The following is a 19,131-nucleotide window of genomic DNA, read 5'->3' as shown; positions in this document are numbered from 1 at the left end:
ACACACACACACCATGTCAGTTTAATCTGTTAGGAAGCTTAGTATCAGTTTACTGTGATGAAGTCTAACCCAACTCGGTAAAGACACTGCTGGGATGTAACGAAGTACATCTACTCAAATACTGCAAGTACTAGAGGAAGTACAACTTTAAAGCTGGACTGCAGGACTTTCAACTGTTTCAGCCCGACAACCCGCACGTTTCCAAAGCAACGCGATCCATCCACCAGCTGTCGTACAGCGACGTCCACCAAACACTCCAGCTGCCCCACACAGGGGGTGCACAGTTCTGACGGAGCGTCCTGACATCACGCTTCTTTCTGCTTTTCATCCGCTACAAAAGCAACAAAAAGGGAACTTTTTGAAGATTCGTTATTTTAGTCCCATCTAATTCCATCAGGAAGGCAGACATCTCCACAGCTCATATCTCCAGAACTCACATCAAAAACAGTCTATTTTCAGACGTTTCAGGTGGACTGTCCCTTTAAAGCAGAATACTTCTTGTGGCCACTTGGGGGCAGCAAACATGAAGTTGTTGTGGTGAACATGGTAGCAAATTATAATTAGTGCAGCTTTAAAGTAAAATAGCAAAATGTTCGAGTTTAACTTTGAATTTGGAGTCAAATAACTTGACGTTAGTGGATGAAGTTCATTTTAATAAACATTTAGTTCTCCTTGTCGGCTTCTCTCCAGATTTCAGTGTGATGGAGTGAATCTGAATCTGTGGAAGACCTTAAGAGTTTGATTATGAGCGAGCGATGGGGCGCGGTGGGTGGTCTATGTGGACATACGGGGCTTTAATAACAGCACTCTCATCTGTAGATATAGCCAGCACAGGATTATAGAGGATTACTATTACTGTGTGTCTGCCACCGCTGCACAGAAATCACCAAACCACACTGATCAGGATCTGCATTGTTGAGCTGGTTTTCTCTGCTGTTGTTCAGCACATTTCTGAAATACAGTCTTCACATGCTGTTCCAGCTTTATTTTTACTTCAACACTTTATACTCACGGCTGCTTCTGCATTGGCTGCTCTGTCGCGTTATTATGGGAGAGGCGACCCACAAGTCCTCCACAACACTGCAGTCCAGTCTGGTGTCAGCAGGTAGTTACTGTCATTCATTATAACAGGACTACATCTCTGAGCAGTGTCCTCTTTGTCTTCCTGAGACGAATCTGCACATCATCAAATGAGGAAATGTCTCTGGAACACATGAAGGCGACACAACAAACTACTACAAATACTGTATGAATTACTGCATAACACTGTCACAATATGTCTGAAGCACAAAAAGTAAAAGCACAAATTTTTCAGCCCAGTTCTGAACAATATACACTGTTTATTATCGCATTTTAATTATTGATGCATCCATGTATTCATCACTTTAATGTGGCAGGTTGTAAAGGTGGAGCTTTTTAACTTATTTACATATATTGTGTATTTATACATATATATATATATATATATATATATATATATATATATATATATATATATATATATATATATATATATACCTTGTGAATTTCCCCCAGACGATCAATAAAATTGGTATAATAGTATCATAATAGTTTGCATGATTAATCTGAATCTGAAGTAACAGAAGTTGTCAAATAAACTTATTGGACGAGAAAGTTCAATATTTATTTAAAGGAGAAGCTAAAAGCAACAAAAACGCTGAATAATTGTTCTGATAGCAGAGACTGTTCCATCAGAAGCAGAACAGTGTCATCTTAACTTCATGCACCATGTTCCTGATTAGCATCTGAAGCCGAATAATCTTGGCCAGCGTTTCTAATGGCAACCGTGTCAGATGCCTCTCAGTGTGCAGTCAAACCTTCACTCGCTCTTACTGCTATGAATCAGCAAAACCACATGAAAATGCTGTTTTAAATCCACCGTGTGTGTCTCCATGAATATTCTGATGAACAAACAAGTTTCTGAAGACAAGCAGAGCTCATGAGTGAAAGGACACTGAGGACAGTCGCTGAGGACAGTCGCTGAGACGCTTCACGTCCTGCTCTGATCACAGGAAACTCTTTTCTTTGTCAAAGCAGGAAGCCGAGAACTGAATCTATAAAAAATCTCCAAATACAAAACTCTGAGTGTTTTTGCCTAAGAGGGCAATGAAGCAGGTGCCTGGTTAGTCATGATGGCTAAACATACAGTCCCGTGGGTGTCTCCTGTTTCCAGCTGAGAGTACTTGTACACAGTGCAGATTTCCATCAGAACAAAGAAAGTGCAGGTAAAGGCTGCTGGTTCGGCTTCGCATTTAGGACTCGAGCGGCGTGTAGAGCTGAGCGTTGCTGCTTTTTATACCACACAGGATCGTCTCCTGAAGCACAGACCAAACTTACATGTTATTAACTGCAGCTGTTACTCGTTCGACAGAGTGACAAAGAAAGGCAGCTCCTCCTGAGATGCCCCGAAGATGAAACTAGATGCAAATAGAAACGGTGATAAGAGAGTAGAACGGGGGCCTGAAACCCATCAGACCATGAGACTTTCCAAACCTGAGCAACAGCAACTGTTAAGACCCAAGTTAAAGTAGCAATACAATAAGTATAATCAGTATTAAGTATCCACAGTAAAAGTACACACCATGCAGTAAAATATCTCCTGTGACTGAGCTCTGGTTCTATGAGACATTATTAGATTGTTGATCCTGAAGCATCAATGTTAGAGCAGCATTTTACTGTTGGAGCTGCTGCAGGTGGAGCTGCTTTCAACTACGTCATATACAGTGAGCTAGTTTAGTCCAACCTGTGGGTCGGGCCCCTCCAAAGGGTCACCAGATAAATCTGAGTGGTCGTCAGGTTGTTGTTTTTTGTGAAATATTGGATAATTTAACTGAAATCAGCTCATAGAAACATGACAAGGAGTCCCAACTCTTATAAACTTAATATTGTTATGAATGTGTAAAGTGTATAAAAGTGTAAAAAAGGATAAAAATTTACCTCAAAAGTACCCCAAATTGTACAGCATCTGAGTAAATGTACTTAGTTACTTTCCACCAGTGGCATCTGGTAATTTCATGAGGGAGGATGTATTGCAGGACTGTTGTATTAGACTGCACCAGGCTTACAGAGGTGTACCTAATAAACTGGCCACTGTGCACACTCAGGCAAAGCTACAGGTCATATACATCACACTGACAGAGGCTGACACCTTGTGGTGGATGCACGAACTGCGCCGTGAAGTCAGTGTTTCTATGGCTACAGAAAAGTGATGGAAACCCTGTTTCATGGTCTGGACAATTAGCAGCTGGGTTAGTAAGAGTCTGAGCAGACGACAGAGGAAGAACGGCGTCTTCTTCATCGTGCAGCAAAGCATTCTGCGTAATAATGCGAATGCAGTTTGCTTTTATTCCTGCAGTTTAGTCAGAAACTGTTCATTTCCAGGATCTAATGTTTGCACTGCTCAGAGTAACAAAGGTGCTGCAGCTTCATCTCTGCTCATTTCATGTTTTCATGCTTTTAAATTACATTTACAATCAATCAAAGAATGATTCCGAATTGATAAATATTACGATAATTAAATACAAAGTGCATGCACGGGGTCTGATTCACACACAGGTACATGCACACTCCCACACAGACAAAAAGAACAGTTCCTCTTGCACGATTACGACATGTGCCATCATTCGGCCTCCTTGATGGTTGTCATGGAGATGTCATTGATAAGGTGGACAAAATAATTTTCCCTTCTGCACGTAACTGAAGAAGCTCCTGAAGTGAGGCAGTTTCACCTGATGATAATTAACACGCCGCTGCTGAATCGGACCTTTAATGAAAAGACAAATGAGACATGCTGTGGCGCTGGGTTGCCATAGCGCTTCACCTCGTGCGTCCTCCTCTGTCAACCTTTATGTTCTGCGTGCCTTTAACCCTCCAGAGCTGATGGATTAACCGTTTCTGAGACCTGCCTGACGACAAGCCTGTATCACTCTCTCTCACACACACACACACACACACACTCACTTTGTCTGAGGAGCAAACACAATCTGGAAAACCTTGACTGCTGCAGCTCCTGCCTCCTCCGGCTTACTGCCACACACACACACACACACACACACACACACACACACACACTCAGCACTGCCTTCACAGAGGACGTCAGTCGTAGGTCTGCAACAGGGGAGTAATTGTCTGCAAGAGAGGACTAATCACAACTGACGGTGGGTAAGTAGTACAGACGCACAGCAGGACATTTATTTCTTCAACTTAAATTTCTCTTGTGACCTTTTACCAGAATCTGGTTTCTAACTCAGGAGGAAATTAAACATGTTAAACATGATTTCAAGCTCTGTGGTGGACGAAGACATGATATTTAACTATGCCGCTTTGTGCTGTGTTTAATCATCTCTGACTAACACATTTTGCCCCTTTGAGAGTGTCTTACGCAGCTCTGACATGTGCACCCAAACACACACTGGCAGTGTGCATATATGCACTCACACACACACACACACACACACACACTTATAGAGGATGAGTGCTGAGCTGAGCTTGTTCAGGTGAAGTGGAATTCTGTATCCTCGGGCTGCTTCGCAGTCTGCAGGCAACACTGCATCATGCTGCACAACACAAGCGTGCAGAGTGTGAACAGTTCGGAAGTGTTGGTGTGAAGGGAAACCGAGACTACGGCGCAGACTTTCAGCTTCAATTTGAGGTTGAGATGAAGAGTGCAGGACAGATCCAGATCTGATTCCAGACGTGACATTTGCTGAGTCTGTTGTTGTTTCCCATCATGGAAAATTTTAATAAATCAATCAGAGCAAAAACACGAGAAGGGCTGAAATCAGTTCTGTGCTACTTTCCATTTCATGCAACCTTTTGCTCGTCTGCTGCCTTCAAGAGGGAAATCTTGTACTTTTTACTGCGTTACATTTATCTGAATTTACTTTGCAGATTAGTATTTTAAAACCTGTGTGAAAGCTCTTATCTGCTCCACCTCAACGAACTGTGACATTAAAATGCTGTTGACGTGTTAATGCATCAGTAATGATAATATTAGGTAAAGTTTGGTGATGAAATGTATTTTTGCAGAAGTACACGTTTGAATGCAGTACTTTTACTTGAAATTGAATATTTGTGGTATCTCTCAGTGTCTGAAAACTGCTTCGTTCACTGTTAAGAGGTGAGAATGCACTGATGAGGGAAACCACAGAAGAAGAAGGACACCAGGAAAAACCTCTTTCCCGGTTTAGATGTGTCCAAAAGAGTGCACGGCCATGCCTCGAGCTACATGCTAACATCAGAGTGCTAATGCTCAAAATGACAATGCTAACACCCTGACGGTCACCAGGAATAATATCTATTATGATCACCATGTTTGTTCATGCATTCAAACATTTGTTAATTAGCACCAAATGCAAAGTGCAGCTGAGGCTGATGGGAATGTATCTGGTCATCATCCAAAGTGTTGAACAACATTTTCACCTGATGATGGCGCTCTATGGAAAAACACCAGAGTTTACCAAGATACAACCGTGTGGTAACAATAAGGAACCTGCAGAGTTCAGTAACAAAGTGTTTCTGTGACTCAGTGAATGACCTGCGCTGCAGTTCAAAGAAACGACCAGCATGATTAAATGCACACCACCTCCATCTCGTCTGTCAAGCGTGGTGGAGGCGGTGTTTTGTCTTGGACATGTGTGGAAAGAGTTTGTAGTCACTGCCGACGGCAGCAGCGGGAGGAAGTAGCAGAGGAAGACAGAAAACCAGTTATCTGCGTTCGTGCGTTGTCATCAACTGGTGTTGCGAACGATGGCTAATACAGCTGTTGGGTGTTGGTCGGGCTACAAGTGCAACAGAGCAACAACCATTCATCTTTATAAGGCTGCATAATTTCCCTAAACAGCTGCTCACTGTAGTTTTTATCAAACAACAGGAGGAAATAGTGCATTTGTTGAGGACTTTTTTCAGCAGCGGATTAATCCACATTTAGTTCTGTAGTGAGTGTTTGTGTCAGCAGGACGGTGTGTGTGTGTGTGTGTGTGTGTGTGTGTGTGAGTCAGAATAAACTACAGTGTGTGTGTGTTCATGGTGATGAAGGAACATGTCAGTCAGAGCAACAGTGAGGCTCACTGATGAGTTTTTAATGGAGATCTATGGTTCAGAGGAAGAAGCTCTATCAGGCTGTGATAAACACACAGAACACGTTTGTAGAATTAATTCGTTGTTGAAACTTATTCGTTTGATCTTTATTGGATTTAGTGACAAAAAAAGAGAATATCACTTTAACCTTCTTGCTTCTTCTTAAATCAGATGTGCTGGAGAACAGACGCTGGTTTAAAACATAAAGCAGCATGTTAATTTATGACCAGATGGAAACTGAAGCATTGCTAATAGCAACATGTGCTAAAAATACACGCTGAGTGATGATGGCCAGTCATCATCATGTTATTTCAGTCAGGGCTGAATGAAGGCCACGCATGTAATAAAGTAAAATACAGACATTCAGCATATGATGCATTGAAACATGCATAGTTGGACATATTGCAGACATGGGCTTTAATGATAGCGCAGCTCACCTGATCTACCTGTCTAATGTGTGACGGACTGTGCTGTGAAACCTGCCCAAACCTGCCCAAAAGACGTGTTTTTCAGACTTGAGATGAGACAAAGATGGCTGTAACTTCTTCTTATGATACTTCCTGTACAGCGTGTCCGTCAGCCGCCATCTTGTTTGCTACGGCAGACATTTATGGCCCCACGCGAACGCACTACTTTGCATGCCGTTGCAACACACAAAATGATGCCTTTTCCTTTTCAGATGTAAATCCTTGCTGTGTTTCAGTTTCATGAGCTGTGACTCATGCAGGAAAATGTCATGTCACCGTCTGAGACACTGGTAACTGCCACCTTATGTGGCCTAATGGAGGGAAGCAAGGACAAACAGTACAAAGGCTGATAGAAAGCGGCTGCCTCTGCTGGCGCTGCGGAGGACGAGCGTTTGAAAAGGAACCACTGAATGGATCCGATACGCAAGCACAAAGGACAAGACCTTCATATGTTCTGCTTCACCAAACCCAAAACTACTTGATTCACAACAAGTAGATTTATCGGTAAAGAAAACGCAATATGGAGGATATTTCATATTTGAATCCAAATGTCTTTATTTTTATATCAAAGCAATATAGGAATTGTTTGATGAGCTGCAGAATGTCATGAAACGTGTGTGTGCATGTGTGTGATTTAGGAGAGGTTATGGGAATTTTTGTATATTTATTTTTAAGGGAAAAAACATGTATGTACAAACAATATGTATTGTGTAATAGATAAATAAAGGGGCAACAAAGACAGAGAAAAAGCAGCAAAATGGCACAGATCAGTCTTAAGGTGGACTCTTGTACCATCACCTGGTGAACGCGGGTACGAGGCAGCTGCTTGTCAACCAGTTAGACGTCTTAAATGTGGGGGGACTCATCCTGCAAAGAGTGCAGGCATGTGTGTGCAGGGTCATCAGGTCAGCATCCTCACAGTAACTAGCATTTTATTTGAGCCAACGACGCGAGAAGGCTCAACAAAAAGCTTCAGTGTTCCAGAACCAGTCCGCCGTACCCACACACACATTACGGCCCTGCAGAGCAAGCTAACAATGCCGGGCAAACATCTGTCTGCTACTTCAATTCAACATGCTACTTATGCTAGCAGAAGGCTAGAATTTCACAGTCATGGCTTTAACAAAGAACTAGCTAATTTAGCCAAATTAGCCAGCCTGGATAAGCTAGCCGTGCAAAGCTTACTAGCATGCTATGCTTGGCTTAGCATAACTGGCGCCAGACAAGCATCATCAACATGTCTTCGCAAACCACAAAGCAACTGCAGTCTGTAACATGTAGCAACGTGTTCCTTAAGGGTTCACAATCTTTTCTTTATTATCTCATCCTGTTGTCCTTATTAGCATCATCATTACTGGCATCATGATTATATATAGAGTTGTTGTTGTTGTTGTTGTTGTTAATTCATTATTATGACAACTATTCCCTCATTCCACTTACAAGTACAAACCCCTGCCACAACCTGAAGACAGACCTATCAGCCTCTGTGCAACTGCCCTACTTATGCATAATTTTAAAAGTATTTTGTTATTTCTTACAGAGACCAGTCCTACTATCTCCAAAACCACCAGCAGGGACCGAGAGGGATGGAGGGAGAAGGCTCTAATCCCGGGGTAGCTATGGATTCAGGTAACCCATTGCTGAGAGCAGTCTTCCTCCGTCGTCTGCGACTAACGCGACTGCTCCTGGAGGGAGGCGCTTACATCAATGAGAGTGACAGCCAAGGCCAGACACCCCTGATGGTGGCCTGCAGGACCCAGCATATCGATGCGCAGAGTGCCAGCCGGGTCAAGCTGGTCCAGTTTCTTCTGGAGAAAGGAGCAGACCCCAATATCCAGGACAAGGAGGGTCGCTCTGCATTGATGCACGCCTGTCAGGAGCAAGCCGGCCCTGAGGTGGTGTCTCTGCTCCTGGCGAGTGGGGCGGACATTAGCCTGGAAGATCAGTCCGGGACGTCAGCGTTGGTCTATGCGGTCATGGCTGGAGACTGGAAGGTTCTGAAGCTGTTACTCGACACATGCAAGGCCAAGGGGAAGGAGGTGATCATCATAACCACTGACAAATTTCCATGTGGGAAAGTGCAAGCCAAGCAGTACCTCAGCATGCCGCCTCTCAGTCCTCTTGATCAGACGGACAAAATGACATTAGCAGCTCCTGCGTCTCCCTCTGAAATTCAGATCATCACCTCCCCTCAGTGCACCTCTTCTTCCTTATGTCCCCCAAAGCCTGTCTTCTCCTTTAAGGAAGCCCAGTCCTGTGGTGTAAGCTCACATCCATGTTCCCCGTCGAGGCTCCAAAGGCTTGGCCAGGCGGTGCCTTACGGACTGCAGCAGCACCTCCTGAGGTTGAACTCTGAGCCCTGGTTAAAGATCCCAGCATCTCTGCTCGCCCAGCAGCCTCATGCAGCCTTGTCTCCTGAAAACAGCAAAGACCTCGACCAAACTGAGGGCCTCTGTCTCAGAATTCCCAAACTAGACGGGGACAGGTGCACAAATTCAACAGCTGGAAGCTTCAAATGGTATGAAGGAAGACTGGTAAGGGACAAAGAACTAGAGGGAAACAGAAAGAATGAATGTGTCAAACATGTAGGACAAAAGATGTCCTTACCAGGTCTCCTATCATCCCACTCTGCCTCCCACCCTAACCTCCATTCTGTAAACCTTGGAACAGATCCAATTACCTCCTCTTCCTCCTTTTCTGGTGGCAAAAATCTTGGCCCTCCACTTCACAGCATGGCCTCGTCCAGCCTTCATAGCATAATCCAGAGGCGCAAGCTTGGGGCGGACATCTACAGCTCTGACCCCCAGCTCGCTGTGGACATCCAGCATCTCCCTGAGGAGTCCCAGCAGAGGGCAAGAGACCTCATAGATGGTAAGAGGCTGGCACCACTACACTGCTCCAGCACACTGGGCTCCAGGGAGTCACCGTCGACCTCAGGCCCAAGCAGGAGAGTTCTGTCTGGGTTTGAGCGCAGAGGGTCTGGAGCATTCTTGCTGGACCACAACTCCCAGGCCAGGCCTAGGTCTCTGCCACCTCTGACCCTCAACTCCACCAACACCCCCATCCTTAATGTTTATAACATCAGCTCTGGTGCCGGAAGTGGCTTCTGTGAGAAAAATCCCGGCCTAAAAACTTTCCTTCCCTCTGCACCTCCTGGGCAACCCAAAGAGCTGACCAGGAGGATGCTGCTGAGGAGACACTCCATCCAGACCGAACAGTTCAAAACCACAGCTTGAAATTCAGCCAGGAGGGTAGAGGAGTTCATCAGTGTGTTTCCGTGTGAAATGTTTTGTCGTGTGATGTGATGTCTGTGCAGTGAAACTCAAAGAGGGAAGCCAAAGAAGAAAACAGAATATCTTCATCGCTGTAACATAAAATCTGCAGGTACCTTCCTCTGCTTCAGAGCGCTGTGTGTTGTCACTGTGCACATAGCTTCAGTGTGGTTTTTTATATGCAACACCTCCTTAAAGTTGCTTTAAGAGGTTTTGACCACTTGAGGGCAGCAGAGCAAACTGACAACAACATCTGAGATGTTCCCTGTATTGATAACATGTTAACAAACAGTTTACCTGTTTACACATCCAGCAGACTCGGAGCAACATTAGCCCCTCGGCTCCTTTTAGCTTAAGAAAAATACTTTGTTCTTTAGCTGCTAAATGCTCCACCAGCTAGTCTCTGGTGAGTTTACTCAATTTCATGCTGGGCAGGAACTGTTAAGGTTTATCCAGGGTTTTTTATGGAAAACAGGGTTGATGAGAGCAGAATTTGCAGGTTCAGAAGCTAAAGTAAGCTACAGCTAACGCTAAAAAGAAGACTTTAAGGGTTGGTAATTCTCTGTGGATTCATTCAACATTATCTATGACCATTTGATCCATTAATAATATAGTAAATATTGATTAGTGCAGCTTTAAAGACACTATCTGCATAATTTTAAAATGTCTCGCATTGGTGCCTCCCAGTGGTACTATCAAAAAGTCATCAGGACCTTTTTAAAGAAGCTGTAATCAGAGCGATTCAGTGTTTTTACAGAATAAATAAATATGTCTAAAAAGTCATGTCCGCTATGACGCGTACTGTGTAAGAACAGCAACAACAGTTTAATAAATGAGTTTATTATCATAAAAAGGTGTCACAACGTAATGGATTCACTTTGTAAAAGCAGATTTTAAAAATGTTCTACCATCGATAAAGAAACACCAGAACACACACTTGAACTTACTTCAATAAACGGTTAAAAACATTAAAAACATAAATGATTCCCATATATTTACATGTTTATAATAAAAATGAGGATTAAAAGACAGTAAAATATGAGCGTCATTGTACAAAGAGCTATTAAAAACGAACAGGGGTTATGCATCAATTTGTATTCACTCCACAACCAAGTGGCTTAACTCCTCTACTAAACTATTTCCGACCACAAAATAAATACATCTGACAGTATCCGTGGCAACGTAATACAAACAGTGGTTGAATACAAAACAGAATCTTTGTTTCTCATCAGCTCAGACAGGTGGCTGGACATTCATCAGTAGCTTCGTCCTCTACGGTCCGTCGTGTCAGAGGAGCCTCAAACGTTTCCCCCCAGCGGCGGCCAATCAGGTTTAGACCCTTCTGTCACCTGCTGGACAGACGTCGAGTCCCGGCGAAACTGTTCAGGCCCTGCGGTCGTAGTCGCTGACCATCTTCTTGATGTGGTTCAGTTTGGACTTCAGGTATTTACACCTGCGCTTCTTCATCTGATAGTCTGGAGTCTGCGTTGATGACGGGATGTTCATGAGCACAAAAAATAGGACGCAACAAGTGTGAGTTAAAATAACGTGGTAGAAAATAAGTACATTCACTCAAGTACTGTAACTAAGTACAATTCTGAGGTACTTTTACTTAAGATGGGTATTTCCATTATTTTATACCTCTACTCCTCTACAGTTCAGAGGCTTTTTACTCCACTATGTTGTGTTAATCAACAAAGAAGCGAATAAATACAGTAAATTCTGATGTAATATTATAGTTAAGAGAAGATAAACTTTATTGATCCGGGGGAAACTTCAAGTTACTCAGCAGTATTTAAAGTAAGAAACAGCTCAACCTGAACACAATAATGCATCGATAATATAATACACAGTATTCGGAAAAATTAGTACTTTTACTTTCAGTACTCTTAGTATATTTTGATGCTGATACTTTTGTACTTAATTAAGATTTTGAATGCAGGACTTTTACTTATATTATTTTGACATTTTCTACTTTTACTGCAGTAAAGGACTGGAGTACTTCTTTCACCACTGAAAATAACCAGAAGCTCTCGTGACTGTCTTGTTTAAATCACTGTAGATCAACAACTATTCCACAAACCTTTTTCATGTCCTTTAGCCTGTTGTATTCATCCAAAGCATCCTGTCAAAGAAAACATCAACACTTCATCAGACACACATCTCAAAATGAAACTGGGTCACCAAAATCTCACTGTGTTTTATCTCTAAAACTTAAAACTTTTGGTCACTTTGGGTCAGAGGAGAAAGCTGTAAATACAACACTGACATATTGTCACCTTACAAAGTTCATATGACGAACTTGCTTATTTCTCAAACATGTTGTCATTATTGACACATCCAGCAGGCTGGAGCAACATGATTATTTATTTGGACTCATTGATTCTCTCTGTTTTAGCTCAGTTTTTGGTCTCCTCCAGCTCCAGAGGGAAACATGTGGCTCTTTAGCTGCTTATTTTTGGGCCCTAAAAATCAAAATGACGAGTTAAAAGACGCTAAAATGCTCTGTGGAGCTGAGGGTGCGAGTGATCTATTGTTAAGATGAAAATAGTGACGAAAGCAGCTTTGAAACCATTTTAACACAAACTACAATTCTCACGTTCTTGCTGCTGTTACATCGTCTCTTTGCACCGTTTTCAAATATCCATCAACATCAGCTTCGAACCGAACCGACCCTCGTCACCCATAACATGGCCTCACCAGGTACTGCGGGCTTCCCTCCTGCAGGTCGTCCAGCTCTCTGTCCACCTGCGACAGGTTCTTATTGAGGGCGTCCAGCTCCGCCTGCAGCTCTTTGTACTCCTGGTGCTCGCGGTCAAACTCGTGCTTGTAGTCGTTGCGCTCCTGCTCATTTGCTATGGGAGGAAATTCACTGCAGAAAACACAGGAGGAAAGAGAGAAGACAGAAAAAAAAACATGTGAGAGGATCAGTTTCAGCCAGCAGTGAAGGAAAGTAACTGAGTACATCAAGTACTGTACTGTACAATTTTGTATGAGTATTTGCATTTGATGCTACTTTATTCTCGTACTCCACTACATTTCAGAGCAAAATAAAACATATTCATCTTACCAAGTAATTTGTGTCTGTTATTAAGTCCTAAAAGTCATTTTTTCCTCATAACAAGTTAAAAAAGTGAGAAAATTTCAGCCTGTTTTCACAGAAGTCAACTCGTTTTCTGAATCTTTCTGGACGATCTTCATTCTATCTTCTTATTAAATTCTCACGTGTTTGTTCAAGCTGTTTTCTGTCAGAAACTCGTTGAAATAAACAAACTGCACTCGAGGATCTTTCCAGCTACTTCGTGAAAAAGACTTTTAACTATTTAATATTTCTCTGCATTGAAAAAAAAAAAAACACATTACGGTCGTCAGAAAATATTTCAAACCAGCTCCAGTTTGAATGCTGCTCACATGTTAATTCAGTCTGACTGAAGAGGCCGCCCTGCATAACGAGTAATTTTACTTTTGACACTGCACTTCTGATACTTTTGAGCTTTTAACTTTAAACGCAGGACTTTGAAGTGTAATGGGAGTATTTTCACAGTTCTATTCCTACTTCTACAGAATACTGCAGCTGAGATGTTCGTCTTTGAGTTCCCACCTGTCGAAGTCGTTGTCGTCCAGCTCGTCTCCTGAGGAGTTATAGTCGGTGTCGTAGTCTTGTCCATCAGCGCGACGCGGCCGGCCTGGACGCCTCTTTTTGGGCCTTCCGGCCGAGCTGGCTACCTCTGAGTTGGTGCTGTAGGGGGCGCCGTTTCGCAAAGGCAGGTCTTCTTCCACTGCAGGCCTGTGGGACCAGCAGCAGTTACAGTATTCATATTGTTAGAATAATTAGACAGGAGAAATTCATTAGAGCCTCCAGATGACCTTACAGAGACTGTAAATCCAGTAAACTGTTCCAATGTCAGATCTCTTCAGTAACTTCTTTATGAGACGCAGGAGGAAGTGAAATATAGCCACAGCGATTTATGATCAGCAGTTCAGTCAACAGTGACTTCCTGTTCCCCTCATTGTACTCTGTTCCCTAATCAGCACTAAAGCATCTCACTGAGCTGCAGTGTTGCAGGAAAACGTGACGAATATTAATGACGACACGAGTATAGAAATTAAAAAAACAGACTTCTGGTATCAGTTTTCTGACTCTTCTCCAGACAGAAAAACACATAAGCAGCTGCTCCACATTTCTGCATGAGAACAAGTTCCAGCAAGTTCTCTGACCGCAGCAACAACAGCCTGCAGCTGAGCCCCAGCTGCAAACTATACGTTCGCTCTGCACAACACGTTCAACAGAGGCTGAGAGGATATAATCAATATATTTATAATAACAAAGAACAAAATGACGAAATGAAAGGAGATGCTCGTAGACGCTCTCGGCTTTACGGAGCTGCAGGAAGCTGCTTCACTCAAAAATTCTGATATTCAAATATACATAAAGAATTAGCTTAATTGCCGGTAACCAGGTACCTTTGTGGCATAACACCTTGCTTTTCCACATTTTTCTCTTCTCCCTCTGCTGTGAACTGTCAAATAAAGGCAAATCACCTTGTTTATGTGGTTTTGAACTGAGACAGTGAAACTCAAACCTGCCATTCCTGAGTGAAGCGCTCTCTATGCTGCCACCTGCAGGCCACTGGCACACAGTACACTCAGCCTCACTGTCGGTCACAGCTGCTCTGAATACTCACGGTGGGGTGAAGCTGTAGGGGGGCTTGTCATAGTTTGTGCTTTCGTCGTCCAGGTGACTCCTGGAGCCTCTCAGCTTCTCGGGGTAGTCTGACATCGGGAGGACTTCAGGGGCGGCGGACACATCATTCACCTTCGGGAGAAAATTCACACACATTTAGCAACAAATGCATGTCGATTAATCACTTAAATTATCTTTAAAGCAAAAACACCAGACACTGGCTGCAGGTGCTCAGCTGTGAGGATCTGATGCTTTTCTCTCTTCTTAAACTGAATATCTAGAGTTTTGATCTGCTGGTCAGATAAAACAAGACAGCCTTACCTTGGACTTCAGGGAACTATAACAGACATTTTTCACCATTTTCTAACATTTCACAGACCAAAATAATCACTAGTTGCAGCCCTAAATCATATGACTTTTCATTTTTATTGCACCGCGAGAGAAATATGATCCTTATAAAAGATGTATCTGCACACAGTTCATGTTATCATAAATAATGTGCAGTAAAAACTGATGAGTGCTTCCACTGTTGACGTATCGACAGGCGACTCCCTCCAACAAACATGCTGGATGTCTTCCAGCTCTGGTATGATAAGCCTGCATGGGCCTGCCCTCTGAAAATGTGGGACATAATTCAGCTACACCCTGCTACACGTCTCCCAAACAGCATGTCTGTGCTACAGGTGACTACAGACGGGCTCCCACAGGCTACAGTGGAAGAAATGCCTCTGCTTCCCAGTGTCATGTTGCTCCTCTGCTGACTGAGGCTTTCGTGGTTCCCAGCACCAGTCCGACCAGTTCTCCCTCTTCGTCGCTCTGCAGTGAACTCAGCTGAGAGGACTTTGCTGTGCTGAGTGTCATCATGACTTCCAACTATTGACAAAATGACTCAGCGCGACTAACTCTGGGACGTCAGATGTGAGAGTTGTGAAAATAGCTTCAGAGAGCGTGATTCACCTGGAAATGCAACACCTGAAGTTTACATTCTGGAGTTCTTCCTCCTGTACGACACGAAACTGTCATCCGTGCCACACCTTGAAACCAAGGCGCCCATTGCTCCACACTTCCCCTCCCCCGCTCATAAACAAGTGACAGCGACCAAACAGGCTGAGCCACTTCAGCTGATACATGCTCGCCTGCTGCTCAGGTAGGCGCTTCACCTGAGAGAAGCTTTCAGGATCGGCTCCGCATCGTTCACCTCTGGACCGTCAGGTCTGCAGCTGCTGAATCAATGAGTCGCTGGCAACTATTCTGATCATTAATTTACAGTTTAAAGTGCAACTTGTGATTAGCTCCTGATGATTTTTCTTTTAATTTATGCATTTTTTGTCTATAAGGTGTCAGAAAATAGTGAAAATGGCTGTTATGATTCCACACAGACCAAACTGACGTCTTCAAATGACCAACGGTCCAAAAAGAAATTCACATTGCTTCATGCCTGACAAAGAAAAGCATTAAATCCACACGTAGGAGCAGCAGATTTGTGGCAACTTTGCTTTTAAAAATCCTTATTCGACCATCAGAACTGCAGCAGATTAATCTCCTGTCAATCAACCGACCGATTAATCAAACAGTTGTTGCAGCTCTGAGTGTGTGAACTCATAAATGACAAATATCTGCTCGTGCAAACTTCACAGCTTCTGAAACAACAAAACAACGAGAGAAAGAAAAGTGTTATACTATTTGCTTCCTCCTCCAGTTCATTGATTAACAGGAACGTTAATCCTCAGTGTGTTTGGTGTCTGAAATGTCAGAAAACAGTAAAAAGGAAGCAGAACCCAGTTCCTCAGAGGCCGGGCTCAAACGTCTTCTTGCACTTTTCAAGCATTCGACCGATCGATCAAAGGACTGATCATTTCATCAGGTCTAACGGTTAAACGATGCACTGTCACTCACCCATGCCTCCACGTCTCGTGGCGGCTCCATGTCGTCCACCACCTTCACCTTCTTCCACAAAATGTTGCTCTTGCCGTAGTTTCCGATTTTCTGGCGAGTCTTCAGAGCGAAGACGAGCATGATGATGAGCGCGATGGTGACAAGGAAGCCGAACACCACGGCGACGGCCTGAAATGAGAGATGACACACCGGTTAACCGGCAGAACGATAGATAAAAGGCGCCGGGAACGAAAGGGAAGTCGGCGTGCACGTTCACCTCCTGTGGCTCCACCACACAGTAGTGGTAAAGGTACTGATTGACGAAGACTCCGGCAGTCTGCGGTTGTTGGTACTGAGCACACAGACCAGCAATCTGGCTGCCGTAGACCGATCCAGAGGACTGAGCCATGGGGTTCACTGCCACCAAGTAGACTATAGTGGCTATTAGCATTAGCAGCGCTAGGATGGCGCAGATGATCACCACTGCCAGGTAGAACCTCCTGCTCTCTGATAGGCTCTGGTGAGACACGATGATGATGAAGATGGCCAGGGCCGTGATGAAGGTGATGGCTGCCATGGCAATCATGAACCCTTTGCCCTTCCGGGGGTCATTGTAGTTCCCTCCGATTCCACCGTAGCCGTAGTTGTTTCCAGGTCCGTACCCGCCGCCACCAAAGCTGCCGTAGCCGGCGCCGTAGCCTCCTCCGTAACCTCCCCCGTATCCTCCACCGATGCCGCCAAAGCTACCCATAGCTCCCTGGCTGTCCCACGCCAGTGTGGAGGCCACGCAAGCAAATATGGCCACGCACATCACGATGACCATGATGCCCATGATCTTCAGGATGCCCGGTGGAGACGACCAGCGGTAGAAGTGCTGGAACTCGTCATCTGGGTAGTAGGAATACGCCGGCTGAGGAGGAACGGTACTGCGAAGACAGAAACGAGACAGGAAGACAAACTGAGGACACTTTCATTTAATGGACGAGCCACAAGGATGCGAAACTGAACACGCCACCAACCACGCAACTGTGGATTTTAAAAAGCCACTGAAATATTTTACTTTTTAACATTCTGTCTAGTTTTATTAGATCTGAATGATTTTAAAGCTCAAACTTTTCAGATGTATTGATCAGTCACAGATAGAAAATTCAAGTGTCCAAAATAAAAAAAAACGATTATTAAGTTGCTGAAAGTCAATTCGACCAGTTTAATTTTATGTAAAACGGTCGGTAAAGTTAAAAAGCTGAAATTCAAAGCTGACCACTGAGGATAATCAATAGAGTCTGAATGGAATCGATCAGTCCTAGTAGATTAAAACTGAAAACCCAAAACACTTTAATTTTTCCTCTAAATATTTATGAAACTGTAAAACTTTAAAACATCTCTCAGAAGTTTCAGAGCAAGAAACTCAAACTACATAAATTCACTTTGATGGTTTTCAAAGTAAAATAAAATGAACACATTTTATTTAAATTCAGTTGCAATAAAATTCTAACGAATGTGGCCATTCTGCGCTTCCATATCGAGGCCAATCACACGCAGTCAGCTCAGTGAAGGTGTGAATCAAAGCTTTACTCACTATCCATCGGACTCGTAGGGGGGGGGACTCCCGTTGGGCCTGGAGGACATGACTGCTGGATCTCCTGGAACTGCTCTGTGAAAAGAATCTGCAAGAAGGTTTCTGCTGTTAGGACAGATTCACTCAATCAAACATAATCAAAACTAATGATTATCTGCATCAATCTGACGTTTATTTTGTCTATAGAATATGAAAAATGCTGATCACGGTTTCTTAAAGACCTTAAAGGTGATTCCTCCAATCAACACTCCCAAAAGCATCATTTTTGTAATTTTTGCTTGAAAAACGACTTAAACGACGAATCCACTCTAAAAAAAATAGCTGCTGATTATTTTTCCATCGATCAATAAATCGAATAATCGTTTCAGATTTATTTTGAGGTCACACACAACCATCATAAAGCAGTGTGAGGCTGGAAACAGCAGTGAAACATGTCTCAGCCGACATGTTCGTGTCGGTCTCCTTCATAACAACCCCGCAGTTTTTCTGCCGATCACTGATTTCGATCCGTATCCAACAACGCACCTGTCTGCTGTCTTCACAGGTAACACGTTAGTCAGAATTCAGAGGCTCAAACATAAAGAAGTCTCAGGTGTTGGTCCTGAAAGCGACGCACTCACCTGTCGTCTCTTCTCTGCTCCGACTGTTTCAGCTGAAACTGCTGCTGCTGATAAACAGACCAGGCCACACCCAGGTGAGCTCCGGGCTCTGTCAACACAGCCCCGCCCCCTGTACAGGTGGGTGTCACGTTACCTAACGACACCGGAAGTCCTCAGAGCAGCCTCAGGTGTGATGGAGTCAGAGATATTTTCAGGTGACTTTCTGATTCACATGAATCAAGCAGTGGATTTCAGGTTGATTTGAGGCAGGAGACCGAATCAATACCCTCAAATAATTCATGTTCAATACTCATCTTCAAATGTTTTAACATCTCAAGTCACAAATATAAAGAAACTTCACACTGTTTCTGTGGATCAGCTGGATTTAAAGGGTTTATTTGTTCTTTTGTTCAGTCTTGTGCTTTAATCGGATAATAAATCACAAACCACTAAATCACGTGTTCAAATGTATTTTGATGTTTTTCTCCATTTAGCTTTAAGCTTTCCTTTAAGCTTCAGTGAGCTTGTTTAAAGGAATAAAAAGCTTTTGTCTTTC

General features: G+C 43.5%; 2 protein-coding genes across 3 annotated transcripts; one reads left to right on the top strand and one right to left on the bottom strand.

The window, feature by feature from the left end:
- The first annotated feature begins 8,152 nt into the window (after positions 1-8,152).
- ankrd34ba (ankyrin repeat domain 34Ba) lies at positions 8,153-9,802 on the top strand. Its single transcript, XM_041960861.1, has one exon. It carries the CDS (start codon positions 8,153-8,155, stop codon positions 9,800-9,802), a length of 1,650 nt encoding a protein of 549 aa, XP_041816795.1.
- An 865-nt stretch (positions 9,803-10,667) lies between these two features.
- On the bottom strand, positions 10,668-18,651 carry oclna (occludin a). 2 transcript variants are annotated; one of them, XM_041959631.1, is made up of 9 exons: positions 18,597-18,651; positions 17,977-18,064; positions 16,675-17,323; positions 16,419-16,586; positions 14,524-14,654; positions 13,440-13,625; positions 12,539-12,710; positions 11,922-11,963; positions 10,668-11,320 (listed from the first exon to the last, which is right to left on the bottom strand). In XM_041959631.1, the coding sequence occupies exons 2-9, from the start codon at positions 18,024-18,026 to the stop codon at positions 11,222-11,224; spliced, it is 1,497 nt and encodes a 498-aa protein (XP_041815565.1). In that variant the 5' UTR covers positions 18,027-18,064; positions 18,597-18,651; the 3' UTR covers positions 10,668-11,221. The 2 variants fall into 2 exon arrangements, with proteins under 2 accessions (XP_041815565.1, XP_041815566.1); XM_041959632.1 differs by lacking the exon at positions 18,597-18,651 and adding an exon at positions 18,502-18,567.
- Between the last annotated feature and the right edge of the window lie 480 nt (positions 18,652-19,131).

Source organism: Chelmon rostratus, chromosome 19 (assembly GCF_017976325.1).
Source record: "Chelmon rostratus isolate fCheRos1 chromosome 19, fCheRos1.pri, whole genome shotgun sequence".
Lineage (NCBI taxonomy): Eukaryota > Metazoa > Chordata > Actinopteri > Chaetodontiformes > Chaetodontidae > Chelmon > Chelmon rostratus.
Note: the sequence above shows the minus strand (reverse complement) of the source record. Positions and strands in the feature narration are given on the sequence as shown.

Bases quoted from the DNA above. Each gene is read 5' to 3' on its own strand.
- ankrd34ba (XM_041960861.1), top strand. From the start codon at position 8,153: ATGGAGGGAGAAGGCTCTAATCCCGGGGTAGCTATGGATTCAGGTAAC.
- oclna (XM_041959631.1), bottom strand. From the start codon at position 18,026: ATGTCCTCCAGGCCCAACGGGAGTCCCCCCCCCTACGAGTCCGATGGA. The intron at 12,711-13,439 runs GTGGGAACTCAA...TGTTTTCTGCAG, and splicing joins GACGACAACGACTTCGACAG to TGAATTTCCTCCCATAGCAA. The intron at 11,321-11,921 runs GTTTGTGGAATA...TCATCAACGCAG, and splicing joins GGCTAAAGGACATGAAAAAG to ACTCCAGACTATCAGATGAA.